The sequence below is a fragment of the Oryctolagus cuniculus genome, chromosome 3 (genome assembly GCF_964237555.1).
Source record: "Oryctolagus cuniculus chromosome 3, mOryCun1.1, whole genome shotgun sequence".
Taxonomy (NCBI): domain Eukaryota; kingdom Metazoa; phylum Chordata; class Mammalia; order Lagomorpha; family Leporidae; genus Oryctolagus; species Oryctolagus cuniculus.
This window is the reverse complement of record NC_091434.1, coordinates 79,902,959-79,926,145: the sequence shown is the minus strand read 5'-3', so window position 1 is coordinate 79,926,145 and position 23,187 is coordinate 79,902,959. Positions and strand designations below refer to the sequence as shown.

General features: G+C 38.2%; 1 protein-coding gene across 13 annotated transcripts in view; it reads left to right on the top strand.

Annotated features, from left to right (window-relative positions):
* Positions 1-23,187, top strand: part of SLC4A10 (solute carrier family 4 member 10) — a 333,141-nt gene that overhangs the window by 127,424 nt on the left and 182,530 nt on the right. For 12 of the 13 annotated variants that reach the window (XM_051848038.2, XM_051848035.2, XM_017342639.3 and 9 more), the window contains 1 exon segment: positions 2,014-2,095. In XM_051848038.2, coding sequence (XP_051703998.1) covers positions 2,014-2,095 — 82 coding nt within the window. 13 annotated transcript variants of the gene reach the window in all.

Below are 23,187 nucleotides of genomic sequence, written 5' to 3'. Positions count from 1 at the left end.
TAAAAGTTTAAAAAATGGAAAATTATTTTTTCTTTTTAAAATGCCTATTTGTAGTTTGACTTTATTGATTCTTTCATTTCTTTCATCCTCACGTCATGTGCCCTATTTATAAGAATTCTCCAACATTGACACATTGGCCTTTCTCCTCGTACTCCCCTTAATTCTATCCATGGCCTTAAAGGAAAACAATTTCTTTCTTCCTTGATTCTCATAACTCTTCATTTCAGTATTTCATTTATGTCAGTTAGTCAAAGGATGCTTCCTTAATGAAATAATGTTAATTCCAGTGTTTCATGCTCCAACGTAGTTGATGGATATAAGCACAGTTTGTTTTTTTCCCTCTTCTATAGCATAATCTTTGACTTTTGAAGAAGAAACAGAAATCATCTTCCAATTGTAATATACTAAAGTAGACTTAGAAATAGATCCTGGAAGTGTCATTCATCTTTATCTTTTCCTTCTTTAGTGCAGAATATTCATTTTAAAGGGAATTTCTACATAAAGGTTCACAACCAGATAAATGTTGGAAATAATTTATATTTCGATTCATTCAGTGTTTTATGTTTTGCATATTCTTGCATGGTTAAAATGGATTATACTCAACTCCTACTTATTATTTTATTGCATGCCAAATTACTGAGTATATTGTTTTGAGAATGTGTACAATGTTCAGAGCACATAATCTTTGCCCAGCCATTCTAAATTGTCAAAAGGTTCAATATACACAATCGTAATTTACTCTTTAGTTTAAATAAAATGCATTACATAGAATAAAGTAATTAGGTTTATCATTTACCTAATGATTGCCACTCATTAGTTTCCAGGGGTTAGATTCCCCAACTCCATTTTACTGTAATGGAAATATTTTACCTTCCCTTAGTATTAGTGGTATTAATGCTAATGATTTTCACAAATTGTCCTTATCTAGTTCAAAGTGTCATCTTGTTAACATGAGCTCTTCATCAGGAAAGGATAAAAATGCATGTTGCTAAATTGATAGGCTAACTATTTTTTTTCTGGTTTTTATCCAACAAATGATGCCAACTGGAATTTTTTTAAAAGATTTATTTATTTTATTTGAAAGTCATAGTTACCAAGATGCAGAGGGACAAAAAAAATAAGAGAGAGAAAAATGGCTGGTGCCGCGGCTCACTAGGCTAATCCTCCACCTGCGGCACCGGCACCCCAGGTTCTAGTCCCCATCAGGGCACCGGATTCTGTCCCGGTTGCTCCTCTTCCAGTCCAGCTCTCTGCTGTGGCCTGGGAAGGCAGTGGAGGATGGCCCAAATGCTTGGGCGCCTGCACCCGCATGGGAGACCAAGTTGAAGCACCTGGCTCCTAGCTTTGGATCGGCGCTGCACACCGGCCATAGTGGCCATTTGGGGGGTGAACCAATGGAAAGAAGACCTTTCTCTATGTTCTCTTTGTCTGTCTCTCTTTCACTGTCTAACTCTGCCTGTCAAAAAAAAAAAAAAGATGCAGAGGGAGAGAGAGGGAGGAGAGAGAGAGAGAGAGAGAGAGAGAGAGGTCTTCCATCTGCTGGTTCATTCCTCAAATGGCCCCAACAACTGGAGCTGAGCCAATCTGAAGCCCGGAGCCTGGAGCTTCTTTCCAATCTCCCATGCAGGTCCAGGAACCCAAGGACTTGGACCATCTTCCACTGCTTTCCCAGGCCATAGCAGAGAGCTGGATGTGAAGTGGAGCAGCCAGGACTCAAACTGGTGCCCATATGGTATGTCAGAATTGCAGGTGACACCTTTACCCACCATGCCACATTACTGGCCCCACCAACTGGAATTTTTGACTGCCTTTGATGTCATGGAAAGTTACATGACATTCTTTCTCTGAAATGTGTGGTAAAGTAGTTATTTTCTCCTTTATAAACCAACACTTGATTATCAAATAGTCTACTCAATTTAAGTGACTGAAACTCCTAAATATTAAATAATATTAAGGTTTATGTTTTTAAATTAAGACAGTATGTTATCAATCTTCTTTCTTTCCATTTTACAGAGAAATGATGAAGAGGCAGTTGTGGATAGAGGTGGAACTCGCTCTATTCTCAAAACACACTTTGAGAAAGAGGATTTAGAAGGTAAGACACTGTTTTTCTCAGGATAGGTTTGGTATGCTTTTGGAAGTATGTCAAAGAGAAATGTGAATTTTGTCACTTGGTGGAGAATTGCAAATATTGATGTGGTATGGGTCTATATGCTTTGGTGCAGTCTGGAATGCCAATAAGCACACCTGCAAAAAATGAGAAACATTCATTAATCCAGTGAATGTTTATTGAGCATGTGCTATATTTCAGACAGTGTATTGTCTCACCAGGATCTTTTTTTAAAGGCAATTACAATCAATTAGGGAATAAAAAGAGAAACAAGATGACAGAGTAGCATGTAGCATGTCAAGTGCTATATACAGGTGAGTATAGGAAAGGAAGGGCATATAACTCAAGAATATGCTGTCAGAATAGGCAGTGTTAGCAAAGAATTAAGGACAACTGTCATTTTAGTTTTCCTCAGATAAATGAGAGATGTGGGGGCACCATTTATGTGTGTTCACCTCAGTAAGAAGGAAGACAGTAGTATGCTCTAGTGGTTAACTTTTGAGGCTCTGAAACCATGCTGTCCTGGGTTTGAAAATCAGTTCGGCCTTTTATTTGCTATGGAGCCTTCTCTACACCTTGGTTTAATGAAATGTTAAAATGAAGGTAAAAATGAATATATTTCCTATGTTTTCATGAAAATTAAAGGAAAATTACTTAAAATAGTAACTGGCTTAAGAGTTCCAAGGTTATTGACAGCTATGACATCACAGAATTAGTCAGCTTTTTGTTACCAAAACAAAATACCTGAGGCAGCCTACTTATGAAGAAAGAAGGTGTGTTTAGTTTACAGTTTTGGCAAACATCAAGGAACCCCTTCCTTCCTCATCATCTCAAAACATATTGCAGTGGTAGGAACAGTGGTAGAGGAAGGGAGCAGTCATATTGCCAAAGAAGAAGTCAGACCTAGGGTTCTGTCTCAGGTTTTTATAAGAACTAAATAAAATGAAAGTATGTTACTGTAAAAATTTTAAAAAGAAAGGGAGGAGGAGAGAGGGTGGGAAAGTGGTCATGAGGAAGGGTATGATGGGAAGTATCACTATGCTCTTATATCTGTATATATGAAATACATGAAATTTGTTAACCTTATGTAAGTTTAAAAATTTAAAAACAAAAAAGAGGCTAGAGAACAAAAACCAACAAAGAATGCAATAAAAAATAAAAATCAATGTTCATAGGTCTGTATTTAAAACAAACAAGCAAACAACAACAACAACAAAAAAACCCTAGCTTTCCAGCATTCCCTTCTAAAAGCAGTTCTCCCATGACCTAAGGCTCTTTGCTAGGCCTCACCTCTTAAAAGTTTCAACAATAGTCTCACCATCCTGGGGAATAAGTCTCAAATACATGAACTTTTGGGAAGAAAACAATACTCAAATATTCAATCATAATTTAATGAACACACAGAATTATCTCATTATATTTTTATATCAGATTGTTCCTAGTAAGATGCAAGCTATATAGTATTCATTATGTTTTTATTGAAAAGTGAAACTTAGGTGACTTTTTAACAAAATTATATATTTATTTATTTTGAAAGAGTTATACAACCCAGGCAAGAAGTGGGCAAAGAACTTAAACAGACATTTCTCAAAAAAGGAAATCCAAATGGCCAACAGACACATGAAAAAATGCTCAGGATCACTAGCCATCAGGGTGATGCAGATAAAAACTATAATGAGGCTTCACCTCACCCCAGTTAGAATGGCTTTCATACAGAAATCAACAAATAACACATACTAGCAAGGATGTGGGGAAAAAGGTACCCTAATCCATTGTTTGGTAGGAATGCAAACTGGCAAAGCCACTAAGGAAGACAGTTTGGAGATAACTCAGAAAACTGAATATAGCCCTACCATATGACCCACACATCCCACTCCTCGGAATTTACCCAAAGGAAATGAAATCAGCAAATAAAAGAGTCATCTGGACCTTTATGTTTATTGCAGCTCAATTCACAATACTAAGACATGGAATCAACCTAAATGCCCACCAACAGAAGACTGGATAAAGAAACTATGGGATATGTACTCTATGGAATACTACACAGAGGTTAAAAAAAAATCTGGCCATTTGCAGCTAAATGGATGAATCTGGAAAACGTTATACTTAGTGAAATAAACCAGTCCCAAAAGGGACAAATACCATATGTTCTCCCTGCTCTGTGATAACTAATAGAGCACCTAAAAAGTAACCTATAGAAGTGAAACTGACACTACAAAAAGCAATTACTTGAACAGCCCCTGTCTTGACTGTCAGAGGAACAGTTTATTATTTCATTTTTTTATTTATTCTTTTTTTCCTACTTAATACCATTGGTTGAACTCTGTACTTAACATAGAGTTAATCATAGGTGTATTAAGTCAATTGAAAATAGATCCCAGTTAAAAATAAGAGTGGTAATAAAAGAGGGAGGAGCTGTACAATTCGGCACACATTCCCACAGACTTACCCCTAAGGGTGAAGCTAAAAACTTGCCATGGGATTCCAAATCCCATTAAGCTGGGTGGTACTAATCCCATTTTATGTGTTAAAGTGATCATGTTAAGTGTGGAATTGATCATATAAATAGGATTAAAAGTCAAAGGGATCACATAAATAAGACCAAGTATCTGGTAAAAACAATAGATAGAATTACAAAGGAGACAAAGTTCAAACATGGAAAGCAGTCCACATGGCAGACTCTTAGAACGACAAATGCCCTAAACATCACTCTGACCTCAGAATCAACCCCTAAGGCATTAGGATCCAGCTGAAAATCCCATGGGAACATTTCAGGCATGGAAAGCCAAGTCATAGTGACAAAAACTGTTCTGCATGAAAGATCTCTGTGAGTGAGACCCCAGTGGAAAGAAGGGGCCATCAAAAAAGGTTGTACTTTTCTCTGAAGGGAGGAGAGAATTTCCATTTTGCATATGACCCTATTTAAATACTGATAGAGTTTACGGACTCAGAAAACTTCTATAGCCTTGGCAGCTTATGTCAAGAGCCTCAGGTGGTCACTGACATAAAAAATAAGATTGTTAATTGTTAAATCAATGACAAGAGTCACTGTGCACTTACTCCTTGTGTTGGACCTCTGTCCTTAATGAGGTGTACTATGAGAATTAACTGCAAATCTTGTTCTCAAACTGTATTCTATATGCTGTGTGTGGGCGGGGGGAGTGGTGCAAACTGCTGAAATCGGTGCTTAACATGGAGTTGGTCGTTTGTATATAAAATCAAACGGTAAAACTTGTCCTCAAATTGTACTTTATATTTTGTGTGTCTGTGTGGGTACAAACAGTTGAAGTTTCTACTTAGTATACAGTTGGTCTTCTGTATATAAAATCAATTAAAATGAATCAATGAAAAATGGAATGGGAGAGGGAGTAGGAGGTGGGGTAGGAATGGGGGTGGGAGGGCAGGAAATGGGGGAAGAACCACTATATTCCTAAAAGCTGTACATATGGAATTTGTATTCATTAAATAAAAGCCTTCTATAAAAAAAAAGTCATTTACAGAGAGAGAGAGAGGGAGAGAGAGAGAAGGTGAAGTAGATAAAGAGATCTTCCATCCACTGATTCACTCTCCAGATGGCCACAAGAAGCCAGGAACTTCATCTAGGTCTTCCACATAAGTGGCGGAGGCCCAAACACTTGGATCATCTTCCGCTGCTTTTCCCAGGCAATTAGCAGGTAGCTGGATTGGAAATGAAGCAGCTAGGACTCAAACAGGTACCCAGCATTGGTCCAATCCAGGTGATTTTTTTTAATTGAGAGGTAGACAGAGAAAGATCTTCCATCTGCTGGTTCACTCCCCAAAGGTCACAAGGGCCAGAGCTTGGCTGATCCAAAGTCAGGAGACTCTTCTGGGTCTCCCATGCAGGTTCAGGGGCCCAAGCACTCGGGCCACCTTCAACTGCTTTCCCAGGCCATAGTAGAGAGCTAGATTGGAAGAGGAGCAGCCAGGTCTTGAACTAGTGCCCATATGGGAAGTCCTTAGTGCAGGCGGTGGCTTTAACCACTATGCCACAGCACTGGCCTCCTAGGTGGTCTTAAGTATAAATAATCCACTGCTAATAATCCACTGAGCAGAGAAGTAAAGCAACCCTTACTAAACACACACACACACACACACAACTAACAAAGCAAGGAGTGAGTCTAGAAATATGTTCAATTTCAGGGAAAAACTATCTTGAGCTTAAAGATTGTGATGGGTAATATACACACAGATAATTAGAAATTAGCAGTTAATAATTTATAAGCAATTAGTTACATACTAAATGGTCTTTTGTGTGGAAAACATCTAATGCAAAATGAACCTTACTGAGATCATTTAAATTTCTTTATGTATGTGTGTTTTATACATTTTGCATTGCTGGGTATGGTTAGGAAATACTTGTGATGGTGTATGGTGTTTTTTAAAAGGGATTTCTGTTTGGCAGAATATACTTGGATTAGCCAAATTTTGTTCTGCTTACTGATGTTTATCCTGAGTGTATTAACCCAAGAACCTAATAATTGTGAAGTCACTGGTAATTGAAATTAACCATAGAATGAAAAGTTTGCATTTTAAAATTTTGAAGGAAAATAAGGAAAATGTTATGTTGAATTTCTAATACTCATTCTGTTTCTAGCCCACACTAAACAGATATAAAAATTCCAGCATTTGAGAATGCTATTGAGGGTTCTGCCATAATGCATATCAAATTTAATAGGTCTATTAGTGGTTCTAGGTGATTTCCCAGATCAGAAAATAATGCAAGAATGATGTGATGGACATTGTGGTGCAGGAAAAATCAACTGGCAGCATATTATAAAATGAATGAATGGGAGAATACCAGTGACAAAAATGGCATTATTGAGTGTAATGGCAGTGGTAATTCCTCTTTCTTTGCAATTGAAAGAACAGGATCCTACATTTTAGGAGCTTCTTTAGTATTGAAGATAATACACAAAATTTTAAAATTAAATAGACTTAGAACTATTATAGACATTATACAAATATAAACTTCTTTTAAAAATTGTTTAATTTATATGAAGGGAACAAATTTCATGTATTTCATATATACATTTTTTTCTTGAGATTTAAAAGTATTTATTAGAATCAAGGACCTCCAACCAGAGTGGCATGTAGAGAGGAAAAAACCCAAAGGGGACTGGTAGCAGTCAACTTTAAGTACAATTTCGAAGGAAAAAAAAACACTTGAGGATTAGATTGGCATTCAGTCACTGGGGCGGGGACAAAAAGTCATCAAGATCTCATTTACAATTGTCCATCCTGTCTGGCCTGCTAAGGGCGGGAGCTCAGGAGGAGCTCCTGTTCTCCTGGTAAATTTGGAGATTCCAAAGGAAGGAGGGTACCTGGTTTGTTCTAGCTAAAGATAATGTTTGGGGAAGGAAGCAATTACTTTACACCCCAAATTCCATTCGGATCCACAGACTATTAACCCATCTGGCTCCTCACATTCCCTCCTCTCAGTGATGGAAGCCCTAACATCTATTTGGGAGAACTGGGTGGGTGACCGCTCTGGCTGCTTCATGCTGAAAAGGGGAGTCTTTGGGAAGGGGGTCAAGACAGAGTTGCAGCAGGAGGTGGCTTCTCAGCAGGAGGTGGCTTCTCCAGGGGGGATTCAGTGTCAGCTTGCAGAAACTGCTTCCATCGGAGACTTCTGGTGCATGGCCACCTAGAATTTTACTTTTTTAAGTCCGGAGAAAACAAATCTAACAAGCAATTTAAACTCACAGGATCTAAAATCACAGGATCTAAAACTGAGGACAGAATCATTAATAGAGGCCCTAAGAAAAGTGTCTAAACCATGAACAAATTTTTTCATTGAGAGGCAAATACAGATTGACAGAAGTGTGTAATGCAATTACACACTCTTGTAACTAACAGAAGAGGTAAAATGGTACAAGATACAGATAAAACAGAGATGGGTTGCAAGGTAGGGAATATCCAGTCCATGAGCTGTATAATTCTGGCAAAATCCTCTGATCTGGCCCCAACAAGACAACTACAAGTGGGACTCGAAATTCAATAAAATTATAGCTGGCTAATTTTTAAGTTGATAAAATAATAGGTGGGCTTAAGGTTTTGTCAGTTATGAGGCTCAGACCTATCTATATCTCTTCTCATGTGGTACATCATAAAAGAGGCACCCTGTTGACTTCCATTACCTCCCTCCCTCCTCCTTCCTTTCTTATGTTTATTTTTATTTTTACAAAGGCATACATTCATTACTTTATAATCACAAGCTTAATCCTTCCCTAAATAAAGAATTCAACAAGTAGTAAGTAGTAAAGCTACTGTATAGACAAGAGCTATAACTAATAATCAAACCGCATTACATCTTTTGGGACTCTGTATATTAGTTACCATAAATCAAGGAAAACATGATATTTGTTAATGTTTTTCAGAATTTATGTGTATGTACTTAGCTAATAGAGTTACTAGTATAATTTAGCATCCTGAGTGCAGCGTGTAGAAATGCCAGGTGGTTATAAATATCTGTAAAGTCTCAGGTGCAATATATTTAGTGAAACGTGGTCACCTGTTCAATAACAACAGCTTGTTGTAATATATTAGTTTATTCACACACATTGTACATCTTGCTGAATGATATATGAAATGTATTTTTTTTCTCCCTCTGGTGTGGGGAATCATTGTTCTGCCAAGGCCCGTTTGGATATTTATAACATCATCATCAAGCCTTACAAAGTTATCAACTTAAAAATTAGCCAGCTATAATTTTATTGAATTTCGAGTCCCACTTGTAGTTGTCTTGTTGGGGCCAGATCAGAGGATTTTGCCAGAATTATACAGCTCATGGACTGGATATTCCCTACCTTGCAACCCATCTCTGTTTTATCTGTATCTTGTACCATTTTACCTCTTCTGTTAGTTACAAGAGTGTGTAATTGCATTTGGTTCCGTTCACCTCCTAGTTTTGTATAAGATGTAGCCAGTACACTCTTTAAATCTATCTTAGTGGTGTCTCTCCCTGCCTCGCCCCGCCCTTCTATTCCCACTGGCCCTGCTCCCATTCTTTTCCTCTGCTGAGTACTGTGTACTGTCCTGCCCACAACCTGGCCTCCTTAATATCGCTAAAGCGCTCTTTCTAATCCTACTTCTGCTTCCTGAGGTAAAACATAGTGAAAGACATTGAACCCCTGTGATTATACAACCTCAAGATTCTTAATAGAGCAAAGACTGTTGAAGTTAACCAATTTATATTTTTGGTTTCCCTGTCAGTGTGTGATTAGTAGTATCTAAAGTATAAGATTCTGAAATCGGAGAAGACCCCCTAAAATTTATCCTGAAATGTGGCCCCTTAAAATTCCTTAGAGATGCTATCCGGGGTACCACACGCACTACTGGAATTTGGGGTGCCTTACGATTTCACCACGGGCTTATTACTAAATCCCCGATATTAATAAGCCCGAGAAGGTTCTTGCCTAAGATTTAGAGAAGAATTCTAAATACCGGCACAGAAAAACAAGGCAGCATGGTACGTTTTAAGCTTTTATTTAGTAAGAAAGATGCATAAGAGAGTGAGAGCTTAGGAGAGAGAAGTGAATGGGGGTTCATACCAAGCACCAGGAACCAGCCACGTGGATGAGCATCTAGGCCAGGAAGCCTAGAGCACATGGCCCAAAGGCCATGCGCCCTCGAAGTGCGGGGCTACAGCAAGCCACTTCCTAGCAAGAGGCCAGGCAAAAAGAGCAGGCCGAGCCACACCATGGCCCGGCTTTTAACCCACTTCCAAAGGGGCGTGGTTAATTAACCTGATTGGCTGGTGGGCACCCAGGTGTGGCTAGGTAGGGAAATGAGGCTACTCAGGGGCATAGCAAAGGCATCAGGTAGGGGCATGAGATCACACAGGAGCGTGGCAAAGGCGTGGTCTTCCAGTTCACAAATTTAACAATTTTAACCTGTATGCCTGCCTACTTCAATTCCAAAAGGAGAAATGCATCAATACTCTTAAAATTCTTTCTTCTACTTGCCTTTCAATACATTTGTAGAAGATAGTGCTGCCAGATAAAATACAGGATGCATAAATTTGAATCTTATCTAAACAATAAACAACTGTTAAGTATGTCTCATAAATGTTTTAATTTATTGTTTTTCTCTTTACTAAGACTGGAAACCCTAGTAATGGATGTCACAATGAAACATTAAGGATTGAGGATTTTATTTTCTTATTTGTCAGTGGTGTAGTTCACACTTGAGTTTCTTCCCCAGAATCACCATCAACTGAAAGAAGCTATGTCTTCCCTATGGGAACTGCTTTCCTAGTGATGTGCTGAGTTCAGTGAATGATCAGTGATGGAGTTCTAAAGCCTGGTCCTTTTGCCTCAACTTAGGGTATTTCTGAAGGACTTTCTCAGCTTCACAGTTCCTTGTGGAACCAGTTGAGAACCCTACAGCAAATGCACCATGATTCAACTTCTTTAACCAAATCTTGCTTCTTAGAATCCATCACAGGTGTTACTACTGACAATTTTCTTCAACAAACTCTTTGCACACAAATGCCTATGCCTAAGTCTGTTTTCTGAGAAACTCAGTTTACCTATTGATCATTCCCTTGGTCCCTCAATAGTACTGATAATACCACTTGGGAGTTTTCAGGACACTCATATTGTCTCTTTAGGTTGCAGTATTAAAAAGAAACTATTATAAATTAAGAATAGAAATCTCTGAAACAACTTGCCTTGACCTTAAAAGTAAATGAAAATCAGTGTTGCATCTGAGAGTGAAATGGCAGAGATTAGTGCCACCTTTTAAAAATTATTAGAAAGGCAGAGTTAGGGAGGGGGACGAGAGAAAGAGAGAGAGAGAGAGAGAGAGAGAGAGAGAGATCTTCCATCCATTGATTCACTCCCCAAATGGCCACAACAGCTGGGGCTGGGCTAGGCAGAAGCCAGGAGCCAGAAGCCTGGAGCCTGGAGCCCCACGTGGTCTTCCACATCAGGTGACAGGAGCCCAAATACCTGGGTCATTTTCTGCTGCTTTCCCAGGAGAATTAGAAAGGAGCTGGCTCAGAAGTGAAGAGCTAGGACTCGAACTGGTGCCCATATGGGATGTCTGCATTGTAGGCAGCAGCTGCTTCACTACAGCACCAGCTCCATAGCGCCACCTTTAAAGACGATGTATTTGTCAATCTGGCCACAACAGAAACTTGTTATATCTTAGAGGATGAGTGTGAGCTCAGACTCAACAAAGTGCAGCAGCTGAACCAGTTATGGAATTTAAAAAAAAAATATTTCTTCAAAAGGCAGAGTGACAGAAAGGGAGAAACAGAGAGAGATCTTCCATACACTGGTTCATGGCACAGATTACCGCAACAATCAGTGTTGGACCTGGACTCCATCCAGGTCTCATATGTGGGTGGCAGGAGCCCAGATACTTGGGCCATCTTCTGCTGCTTTCCCATGTGCATCAGCAGGAAGCTGGATCAGAAACAGAGTTGCTGGGACTTGAATCAGCACTGTCACATGGGATGCTGGTATTATAAGCAGCAGCTTACTTAATGTGCCACACAACACAGGCCCCTTAAAATATATTCAAGTGAAGGATTTTATAGAGAAAATTATGCCCCGTCTTGATATTCTTCTGATCATTCCACTTCAGGGAAAAAATTAGTTTATTAGTTTATTACCTTCGTGGGTCATCTAATATATTACAAACTCAAAGTTAAAAGATAAGTAAAATACTTAGAACAAAGTTATACAACATACTTCTAGGACTCTCTTACCTTCATTATTTTACCCAATGTATTCCTAAGCCCTTAAAGATAACCAAAAATGGTAAAAATATACAATTTCAAGTATTTTTTTACTTACAGACCAAAAAAGGGAATATTGATTCTATAATTATGCTATAGCATTTTAAAATCAAAGTAAAAATAGCTATAAAACAAAGAAAAGAAGCCAAAAATTTGGGTTGAAGCTTTGCTTCCTAATCTTTTACTTCCAAAATCTTATAGCAAGCATTAAAGAGTATGTACCATTAGCCAAGTTTGTTTTGTAACTTCTTTATGTATGGTCTGTGAGTGAGGAATGATGTTTACATTTTAAAAACTAAAGTATAATTTTGTGACATAAAAATTATATCAAATAAGATTTCCGTGTTAGTAATAAAACTTTTTTAGAATCTGATTATATTCATTCATTTTACTCTGTCTATGGCTGTTTTTGCATTACAATGATAGAATTGAGTAGTTGTAACAAAGAATGTATGTGGCTCCACCTGGTTGATACTGCCATTCGGTGCACTAAAATCACAGTGGGCTTGAGTGCTCTGTATGTCATTGTACTGTGCATTTTATTTTATCCATTTTAAAGATGTAGACGCTTAAAAACATAAGATTAAATGATTTGTCCAGATCACATGACTAGTCACTGGTAGAGCAGAGATTCAAACCCACAAGAAATACTTGGGCATATTCACTCATTTTTTTTTTATGACTTTTAAAAAGGTTGAGACTGTCCTATGATGAAGCAATAAGGAATTTGATAGTTTGTATCTATATTACATAGGTCTCCAAATAATTTTACAAGAAGTATGAAATGTTTTTAGCTAGCAGATTTATAGCAGATGAGATTTATTCTCATAAATAGGAAAGCCACTCTCCTACTGGAAATTAGTTTTATGATAACCTCGCATTATCATTTTTAAAATCTCTTCTATGTTGCTTCCTTATTCAAACTATCTTTTCTACAATTATTGGTTGACTAACTTTTGTGCAATTGATAGGGAGTCAAAAGTTAATTGATGGTGAAATTCTAGATGATACTTAATCCATTGATAATAACTAAATATAGCTAACTATTACACAAGATTCATTTATAAATTACACATTTTTCCTGATGAACACTTTGGATATTTGAGGGTGAAAATTAAGGAGCTAGATAATACTAAATATTTCAGAAAAAATATAGCCCATAGTAAATTTCAGTCTCTTATTATACTTTAACAGTTGTACACATTTCTTGATGAATTGTTCTCATCCCATGAGTATCTTAGGAATAACAACTAAATACAAGAGTGTTCTTTATTTCAGATTAATTTTATTATTTGAAAGGCAGAATTGCAGAGAGGAGATACAGAGATATCTTCCATCCGCTGGTTCACTACCCAAGTGACTACAATGACCAGGGCTGGGTCAGGTGGAGGCCAGGACCCTGGAACTCCATCTGGGTCTCCCACATTGGTGGCAGGGGACTAGGTACTTAGGCCAACTTCTGATACTTTTCCAAGCACATTAGCAGGGAGCTGGCTGTGAAGTGGAATAGACAGGACTCAAATGGGATGCTGGAGTCCCAGGCAGTAGCTTAATCCACTGACCACAATGCCAGCCCAAGACAGTATTCTTTTACAGTGTTTAGTTATGGAATTTACTTTTCTTCCTAAAGTTTGACTTTCAGATAAGTGTGCAATGTGTTTCATCTTTTTTCATTTTAATTACTGTTTCCCATAATTTGTGTATGTGAGTCACATCAGTCAATTCACTTTGATGTACAACTTATTCCTGCTGGTTTCTTTATTGAAAGAGGTAAATTGATAGTTATCTTTACTCTGCTTTTACACTGTATTGTATTTCCACCTAAATTTGAAAAAAAAATCTAAAAAAATTTTCTAAATTTGATCATAGTTTATTAGACCATTACCAAGTACATATAGACATGTGTTTGCATGAGGATACGAACATATAATCTTATGTGTATATGTGGCTAAGATAGACTGCAAATTCATAGTTTCATAATTTGGGAGTCCTAGTTATACATTTTATATCCTTAGTTTAGAATGCCTGTTTTTAAGCAGCTGACTTTAGAACAAGAACCCATATTGTTTGTTTATTTTTTTTTTTAATTTGACAGGTAGAGTTATAGACAGTGAGAGAGAGAGAGACAGAGAGAAAGGTTTTCCTTCCGTTGGTTCACTCCCCAAATGGCCACTATGGCCAGCACAGTGCCGATCCAAAGCCAGGTGCTTCTTCCTGGTCTCCAACGTGGATTCAGGGCCCAAGCATTTGGGCCATCCTCCACTGCCTTCCCGGGCCACAGCAGAGAGCTGTACTGGAAGAGGAGCAGCCAGGACTAGAACTGGCACCCATATGGGATGCCAGCGCCACAGGCAGAGAATTAACCAAGTGAACCACAGCTCCGGCCCCAAGAACCCATATTGTTAATATTCCTTAAAAGATCCTGTCAGTCAGATTTTGTTATGTATATATATATATAAGTATATATGTGTGTGTGTGTATTTGTGTATATATGTATATATGTGTATATACACACATATATATATAAAACATTTTCAACCAGTCATTATTTCAGAGATAAAATAGATGAAAAGAAATACTTTTTATGTACTACATATAATCCTAAAACTATTAAAACAGGGAATTTTACAGCAAATAAATTTTTCCTTTAATTATTTAAAAACAAGCCACATTTGATAAAATGATCTCAATATTTACTACATGGGTTTATATTAATAATATACTTTTGTTTTCAGTTTTCCAGATATCTGAGTCTTAAAGTGTGTATATTATCTAATTACATGATTTAATAGTGTGGAAGTAGTACTATGAAGGTGACATTGTGAAGATCAACTTTATTTCTTGATTAAATTCTTTTTAAAAAGGTTTTATTTATTTATTTGAGAGATGGAGTTATGACAGAGAGATACAGAGACATAGAGAAAGATCTTCCCTCTGCTGGTTCACTCCCCAGATGGCTGCAATGGCCAGAGCTGAGACGATCCAAAGCCAAGAGCCAGGAGCTTTCTCCAGGTTCCCCAAGTGGGTGCAGGGGCCCAAGGACTTGGGCCATCTTCTACTGCTTTCCCAGGCCATAGCTGAGAGCTGGATTAGAAGTGGAGCAGCCAGGACATGAACCAGCGCCCATGTGGGATTCTAGCGCCTCAGGCAGAGGCTTAGCCCACTATGCCAGAACACCAGCTCTTGATTAGATTCTCTTTTTCCCCCAGAAAACTTTCATTTAAGCAATACAAACTTCATGTATTTCATAAGTATAATTTTAGGAACATAGTGATTTTCCCCACCATACCTGCCCTCCCACCCATGCTCCCACCCCTCTTCCTCCTCCCTCTCCTATTCCCATTCTCATTTTTTACTAAGATCTATTTTCATTAACTTTATACACACACAATTAACTCTATACTAAGTAAAGAGTTTGACAAATAGTATATAAAAAAAAAAACACCTCTTCCTTAAAAGTCAAGAGAAGGGCTATTAAAGTCATTGCATCTCAAAGTGTCAATTTCACTTCTTTAGATTACCTCTTAGGTGCTCTATTAGTTATCACAGACTTGGAAAAACACATGGTATTTCTCCTTTTGAGACTGGCTTATTTCACCAAGTATGATGTTTTCCAGCTCCATCCATTTTGTTGTAAATGACAGGATTTCTTTCTTTCTTTCTCTCTCTCTTTTTTAAACCACTGTGTAGTGTTCCATGTTGTACATATCAAACAATTTCTTTATCTGGTATTCAGTTGACAGATATTTGGGTTGATTTCAAATCATAGCTATTGTGAATTGAGCTGCAATAAACATAGGGTGCAGATAACTTTCATATGCTGATTTCATTTCTCTTGAGTAAATTCTGAGGAGTGGGATGGCTGGGTCATATGATAGGTCTATATTTAGATTTCTGAGATATCCCCATACTTTCTTCTACAGTGGCTGTACCAGTTTACATTCCCACCAACAATGGATTAGGGTACATTTTTCTCCAATCCTCCCCAGGGTTTGTTTGTTGATTTCTCTATGAAAGCCATTGTAACTGGGGTGAAGTGAAACCTCATTGTGGTTTTGATTTGCATTTCCCTGACATTTTTCATGTGTCTGTTTGTGGTAGAATGAGAAGGCCATGCCAAGATGGCCACTGGCAAGCGAGCATTGGTTACTTAGGAATGGCTTTGAAACTCACCTGGCAACGGAGCCTGCCTGGCAATAGGCTATGATTGGTTAGGGCATAAACTGCCCCTTGATCGGATTGGCTGCCTTGGTTATTTAAGCTGATGAACAAACTGAAATAAACGAGTCTGTGGGCTGCTCGCCTCCGGCCTGCTTTCACCCGACTCCCAGGATCTGTGTGGTGACTCTGTGCCTCTTGCCCCTACCACGCTCCTCCTCTCAGAATGAATCCATGGCAACATCTGTTGGCTATTTGGATTTCTTTTCTTGAAAAATTCCTGTTTCTTAACTGGGTTGTTTGTTTTGTTGTTGTTGACTTTCTTGATCTCTTTATATATTCTGGTTATTAATCCTTTATCAGTTGCATAGTTTGCAAATAATTTCTGTCATACTGTCACTTCTTCACTGCTGAGTGCTTCTTTTGCAGTGCAGAAGCTTCTTAGCTTGAAGTAACCCCATTTGTCAATTTTGGCTTTGATTGCCTGTGCAGGCTAGCTTTTAGGTAATTTACTTAAAATTATCCCTGTGGTTTTCCTTTGCACAACTTAGTGTCTTGTAAAGAAAAATTGCCATGCTTTAATTAGATGACAATGTAGTGAAGATGACATCTTATGAAATCACATGGATTAATCCAAAATGTGGGGTCAACAACACCAATGTAGTTAGTAACAATAATGATCGTGAAAACAAAGTTCATGTTTACTAAGCTGAGACATTGATACTATGTGTTTGAATGATTTTTTTCTCTCATGCTATATCACTGATTTCTTCTACTTTTTTTTTCTTTTCTGTATAACTATTATAATATGCTCTTAATCAATAACAACAGTGGCACTCTTCCTCAGCCCTTTGGAATTCTGTGACTTTTGACCATGCTTTTATTTTCAGGTCTCTCTTTTCTTCTCTCTTTCCCCTTCTCTTGGCTTCCTCTCTTCTCAGACCATGACTCTGTTGGTATTTTTTTTTTTTTTTTTTTTTTTTGACAGGCAGAGTGGACAGTGAGAGAGAGAGAGACAGAGAGAAAGGTCTTCCTTTTTGCCGTTGGTTCACCCTCCAATGGCCGCCGCGGCCGGTGCGCTGCGGCCGGCGCACCGCGCTGATCCGATGGCAGGAGCCAGGAGCCAGGTGCTTTTCCTGGTCTCCCATGGGGTGCAGGGCCCAAGCACCTGGGCCATCCTCCACTGCACTCCCTGGCCACAGCAGAGGGCTGGCCTGGAAGAGGGGCAACCGGGACAGAATCCGGAGCCCCGACCGGGACTAGAACCCGGTGTGCCGGCGCCGCTAGGCGGAGGATTAGCCTAGTGAGCCGCGGCGCCGGCCAGGTATTTTTTATTTTTTTACCTGCTCTTCTTTTTTACTATTCTTGAAGTCTCTCTATTTTTTCTAAAATTACAATAGTTTTGTTATTTTAAAAAAATTATTGAATTAAAAGTAACTCAATCAGAAAAATCCAAGAATATAGAAAAATATAGAGAAGGCAGGCAAATAAAGCAACAAACTGGGAAACCCAGCATCCAGACATAAGTGCTATAAATATTCTGAACAGAATATTAACAAAATCAGCATTATGCACAGTGTTAATTTAATTACATGTGAGAAATGGATATAATTATAACTAAATTATGTGTAAGTGGTATCATGACCCATGTTTTATGTTTCAAGTTGCTCTTATTGAATAAAAACCATCAATATCTTTCCCTTTAATAAATGTAGGTATTTTCCATTTTAATTGTTACATATTTCTTTGCATGATTTTGCCTTGCTTTGCTTAACGAATTCATTAGCAAATGGGCATTTTGAATATTTCTCGTTTTGTCTTATAAAAAACTGCTATGAACATTACATCTCTATGCACTTGATGATCTTCCCTATGAAAGTTCTCAGGACAGTCACTGGATCAAAATGTTAAAATTCTGATATATGTTTTTATACCATCTTCCAGAATATACTCACATATACTCCTATTAACATAATATGGGGTTATATTTCTTTAGTTCTTTGACAACTGTCATCTATCTTTTAAATGTTATTTTGTCTCCATATTTGTCTTTGTTTTTTATTTTTTCTTCTTCTATTGTTCTTCTTGGATGATTCACTTCTTTGATGACTCACTTTCCACCTATAAATGCTGAATTGGTGTATTTGGGCACAACAAAAATGTTCCAGCTATGTCCTATGACCCTTTATACCTAAAAGTACCTAAGGTATACCTAGGGTAGATACACTGAAGATAATAGATATGATTACAATAGACATATAATACACCTAATAGAAATATTAGTTGAGGAAAATGCTAAAGAAATGTTTATAACATGACTACTAACTCAATAAAGTATTTGAAATATTGTTACTTGGATATAGTCTATTTTTCCTTTTATGTTATATGGAAATAGGAGTACACATGAGAAATACTATTAAGTTATAAGTTATAACTATTAAGTTATAAAAATTATCCAGTGATGGATAAGGTTACTTAGCAATATTTAATGTTAGAAATTGTGAGTGTGCTTATTCAACACATATATTTCAAACATTAAAATGAGCAATTTTTCAACTAGACAATCACATAAAGGGCCTTAAACCAGCCTTGTAGACACACACAGCAGCAGACAACCACCCCCTTCCCCCACACCCCAACCCTACCAAGACACACACACATTGGTGACTCCTGTTAAATTTGTGAATCTGGCTGGACCTTCCTCTCACTGACAGTATTTCTGCTTGATGGGAATTGACAGTGGAAAAATGTTACCCATCCCTTGCAGCTTGTCCTCATTTAGGGCAACACACTCCTTCAGCAGTAGTTTAATTATTTTGAATCTAATAACAAAGGGATTTGATTTAGCTTTTCTTCTTCTAAAGGAGGCTCTTTGGGTTCTTTGTAAATCTGATGGTTAATATGGGGGCAGGACAGAATGCCACATCTAATTTCACTTTCAGTATCATCTTAGCTCTATACTTTTGCCTTGCCTGAAGTCTTCACTCGGATGGAGGCATTTACTAACATCCTCATCATTGCAAAACTACCCAAGCAATTGTTTTGAGAAAGTGAAGTCGATCTTTTTAGGGTGAGTTGATCAGACAACTTTTGGGTATAGAAGATTGTTATTAACTAAAAGAGGAGGAAGGGGAAGAGGAATTAAATAGAAAATTAGGAAGCCCCATCTTTATGTTCTTGTCAGGCACTAGGCAGTGGTGATCCAATGACCCTCCAACTATCCCTCACCCCCTAGCGCTCCAATAGCCTCAGTGATAAACTGCTATGTAGGATTTGCTTAGTAAATACTTGTCCTGTGTCTGGTTTCATGTCTCTGATGTGTTTTCTCCATACTCAGAATTAGAAGTGTACACAACTGGCTCTAGCAAGTGGCATAAGCCAGCTCCAGCCCATGGCTGCTGCCAGCTTAGGTAGAGCACAAGCCATCGTTCTCATCTAAAGTTTCCTGTAAAGTCATTGAAAAATAAAACAATTTCTATATATGAACCAGTGGCTGGAAGATCTCTCTCCTTCTCTTTCTCTCTCTCTCTGTGTTTCTCTCATCTCTCCATCTCTATGAATGCTGCATTTGAAATAAATCTTTTAAAAAAGAGAATATATACTGAAAGTTAGACATAATAAAATTAGACAAATTTGATGGATATGATTTTGAATTGTGGTTCAGTCTCCATCTGATTTTGAGCAAGTCCATTTTTAAAAAGTTTATTGAGTTATAATTGGCACATAAAAAGCTTTATATATTTAATGAACACAACTCAATGAGTTTGGGATAAATATACACCTGTGAAATTATCACTACCATGAAAGCTGGGCCAAGCTGAAGCCAGGAACCAGGAGTTTCATTCAGGTCTCCCATGTGAGTGGTAGGGGCCCAAGCAGTTGGATCACCTTCTGCTGCTTTTCAGGGAGCTGGGTCAGAAGTGAAGCAGTTGGGATTTGAACTGGCAGCTATATTGGATGCTGGCAAAGTAGGTAGTGGATTAGCCCTGTGTGCCAGAGTACCAGCCCCACAATGCCACATAAAACCTACTAAAATGTGGTCATTTATGAAATACCTACCATGCTTATTTCTTATTTGCTAATGTATAGAAATGCAAATTATTTTTTATTTTTGCTTTCAGATGTTTTAATCCTTTGATCCTTTTGGTTTCACAGGTAAATTCTATCAGATTTTCTCATTGGAATCTTCTATTTTTCTTCTCAATAACTCCTCAATTTTTCCAAGCAAAGGGTTCTGTCCTTACTGTAATTCCCAGAATGGGTGATTTTCTGCATGTACACAGATCTTTTGGATTTATACAAACAAGAATAAATTTGGACAACTTTGTTTTTTACATTTTCTAAGGTATTTCCATGAAGTAAAAGGTTACACCTGTTCAGAAATCATAATGTAATTATGATGTGATTGAGCAGGGAGTGGGGTACTATCTTTTGTCTCTTATCTTTAAAATTATCTTTGTTTATTTGAAAGGTAGACAAAGAGGCTGAGACACAGAGAGGTCTTCCATCAGTTGGTTCACTCTCCAAATGTCCTCAACAGCCAGCTCTTGGCCATGCCAAAGCTGGGAGCTGGGAACTAAACCCAGGTGTCTCAAATGGTGGCAGAGACCCAAATACTCAAGCTGTCATTACTGTCACCCAGATTGTACAATAGCAGGGAGTTAAAATTTGATGTGGAGCCAGGCTTGAACTCAGACACTCTGATATAGGATGTGTTGTTCCAAGTAGCATCCTATTCACTCTGCCAAACTCTCACACCCTTCCTTCTCTTTTGCCTCCATTTTTTTTTCAAAGATTTTTTATTTACTTTTGTTGAGAGGTAGAGTTACAGACAGTGAGAGGGAGAGGCAGAGAGAAAGGTCTTCCTTTTGTTGGTTCACTCTGCAGATGACTGCAATGGCCAAAGCTGTGCTGATCTGAAGCCAGGAGCCAGGAGCTTCTTCTGGGTCTCCCATGCAGGTGCAGGGGCCCAAGCACTTGGGCCATCTTCTACTGCTTTCCCAGGCCATAGCAGAGCGCTGGATTAGAAGAGGGGCAGCTGGGACTTGAACCAGCGCCTACATGGATGCCAGCACCACAGGCAAAGGAATAACCTATTGCCCCACAATGCTGACCCCTTTTGCCTTCATTTTTAAAAGTATGCCAGAACATATGTTGGTCCATTTTAACCCTCTTCCTTGCAAAATGGAACAATAAAACAAAGATGTTTTAAAGTAATAATAAACTTGCAAGTTTTGTGATTGTAAAATATATGACCTACCTCCTTTTGCTTTGGTCCTCCACTCTAACATGAGCTGCATATTATCCCCCTGGTATGGTTTGAATGTGAGTTTTCCCCAAAGGATTCATGTGCTGGAAACATGGTCCCCAGTGTGGTTGTGGAACTCTTAAAATGTGGACTCAGCAAAAGGCAGTTACTTCGTTGAAGGCTCTGTCTTCAGCAGGATTTATTGCTGGTCTTGTAGGTGAGGGTGGGTTGTTCTAAGAGAAGGGTGGTCCCCTCATCCCTTTCTGACTTGCTGTCTCAAGTGATCTCTTCTGCTTGCACATGCTTCTGCCATGTGATGCCATCCACCATAAGATCCTCACCAGAGCCAGGCCAATGCTCTCTCCATTCACTTTAGCCTCTAAAACTGGGCTAAATAAGCCTCTTATATTATACATTACCCAACCTCAAGCATTTTGTTATAGAATTAGAAAATAGACCAATATATCCCCCAAAATGCTCTTTTGGTTTCACTTACGTAAATTCCTTTCTGACCCAAACCCATTTATTTAAGGCCAACTCAAGTCTCACCTTCTCCATGACATTTTCCCAAATTGTCCAGGTTATCTTTGAGTTTACTTTGTTATGAATTCCTACATCATTTAATGGCAAATACCACACAAGAATATTTGCTTTATTACAGATTGGTATTGTTTGATGCTTTTTACTTGTCTACTTACTTGTGTTATTTGCTGCTGTTTTATGTAGCTGAATTTTATTCTACAACACCTGGGTGGTTCTCTTTTTTTAGGTGCAGAGATTGTGTCCTTTTATTATCCAGTTGGCTGACTCGAACTCCAAGGTCTCTGAGCACTGTACACATCCAGTGTTAAACTGTTTTACAAGCTACTAAAACTGTAAAATTTCATGTCTATTTTTCTTAGAAAATACATATTATTAGAATTTTTTCACTTATTCAAGAAATGTTGAGTACTTACTCTGTTCCAAAATTAAAAATAATATTGTTATCCTGAAATACAAAGCTAATTTTATTGCTATATTTTGCCCAAGACAATGTTGTAAACTTGCAAGAAATTTTATTTAAAAAAAATTATTTTATTTATTTGAAAGGCAGAGTTACAGAGAGAATGGAGACATGCTGGGGGTGGGGGAGAGACAGAGACACAGAGAGAGAGAGAGAGAGAGAGAGAGGTCTTCCCCCCACTGGTTCACTCCCCAAATGGCTGCAACAACCAGGGCTTGTCCAGACCCAAACCAGAAGCCAAGAGCTTCTTCCAGGTCTCACATAAGGGTGCAGGGGCCCAAGGACTTTGGCCATCCTCTGCTGTTTTCTCAGGTGCATTAGCAAGGAGTTGGATAGGAAGTGGAGCAGCCGGGACTCAGACTGGCACCAATAATGTAATGCTGGTGCTTCAGGCCAGGGCTTTAACCTGCTGAGCCACTGCGCTGACCCCAAGAAATTTTGTATTTGAGAATATGCCACAGTACCTTCTAAAATAGTAATTCCCAGACTACAGCACCTTTGATCAGCTGTAGGACATCTGAAATTTCTACTTTCTAAGATAGTCACAGTCATGAGACCTTTAGGTTTGTAGCTATTATAAACCCCAGGGTGAGGTAATTGTGACCAGCACTGGTTTAACACTTTTTATTTTCACAAAACAACACAAGGAACAAATGCAGTTTGTCCTAATAATACCTCAATGCTATACAGACACACCCTTTTAATCTCTTTTTTTCTTTCTACCTCTTGCTTTCTCTTGGAATTTCTTTTGGTCTTAAGGATTCTTTGATATAATTGTGATAACTGATGGCTTTTTTTTTTTTCTGACTCTGTTAGAGTCTCCATGGAATTAAAGATCACATGCTTATTCAGCTTGATGTACTTGACCTTTTCCCATGATTGACATGTCTAAATGGCTGTTG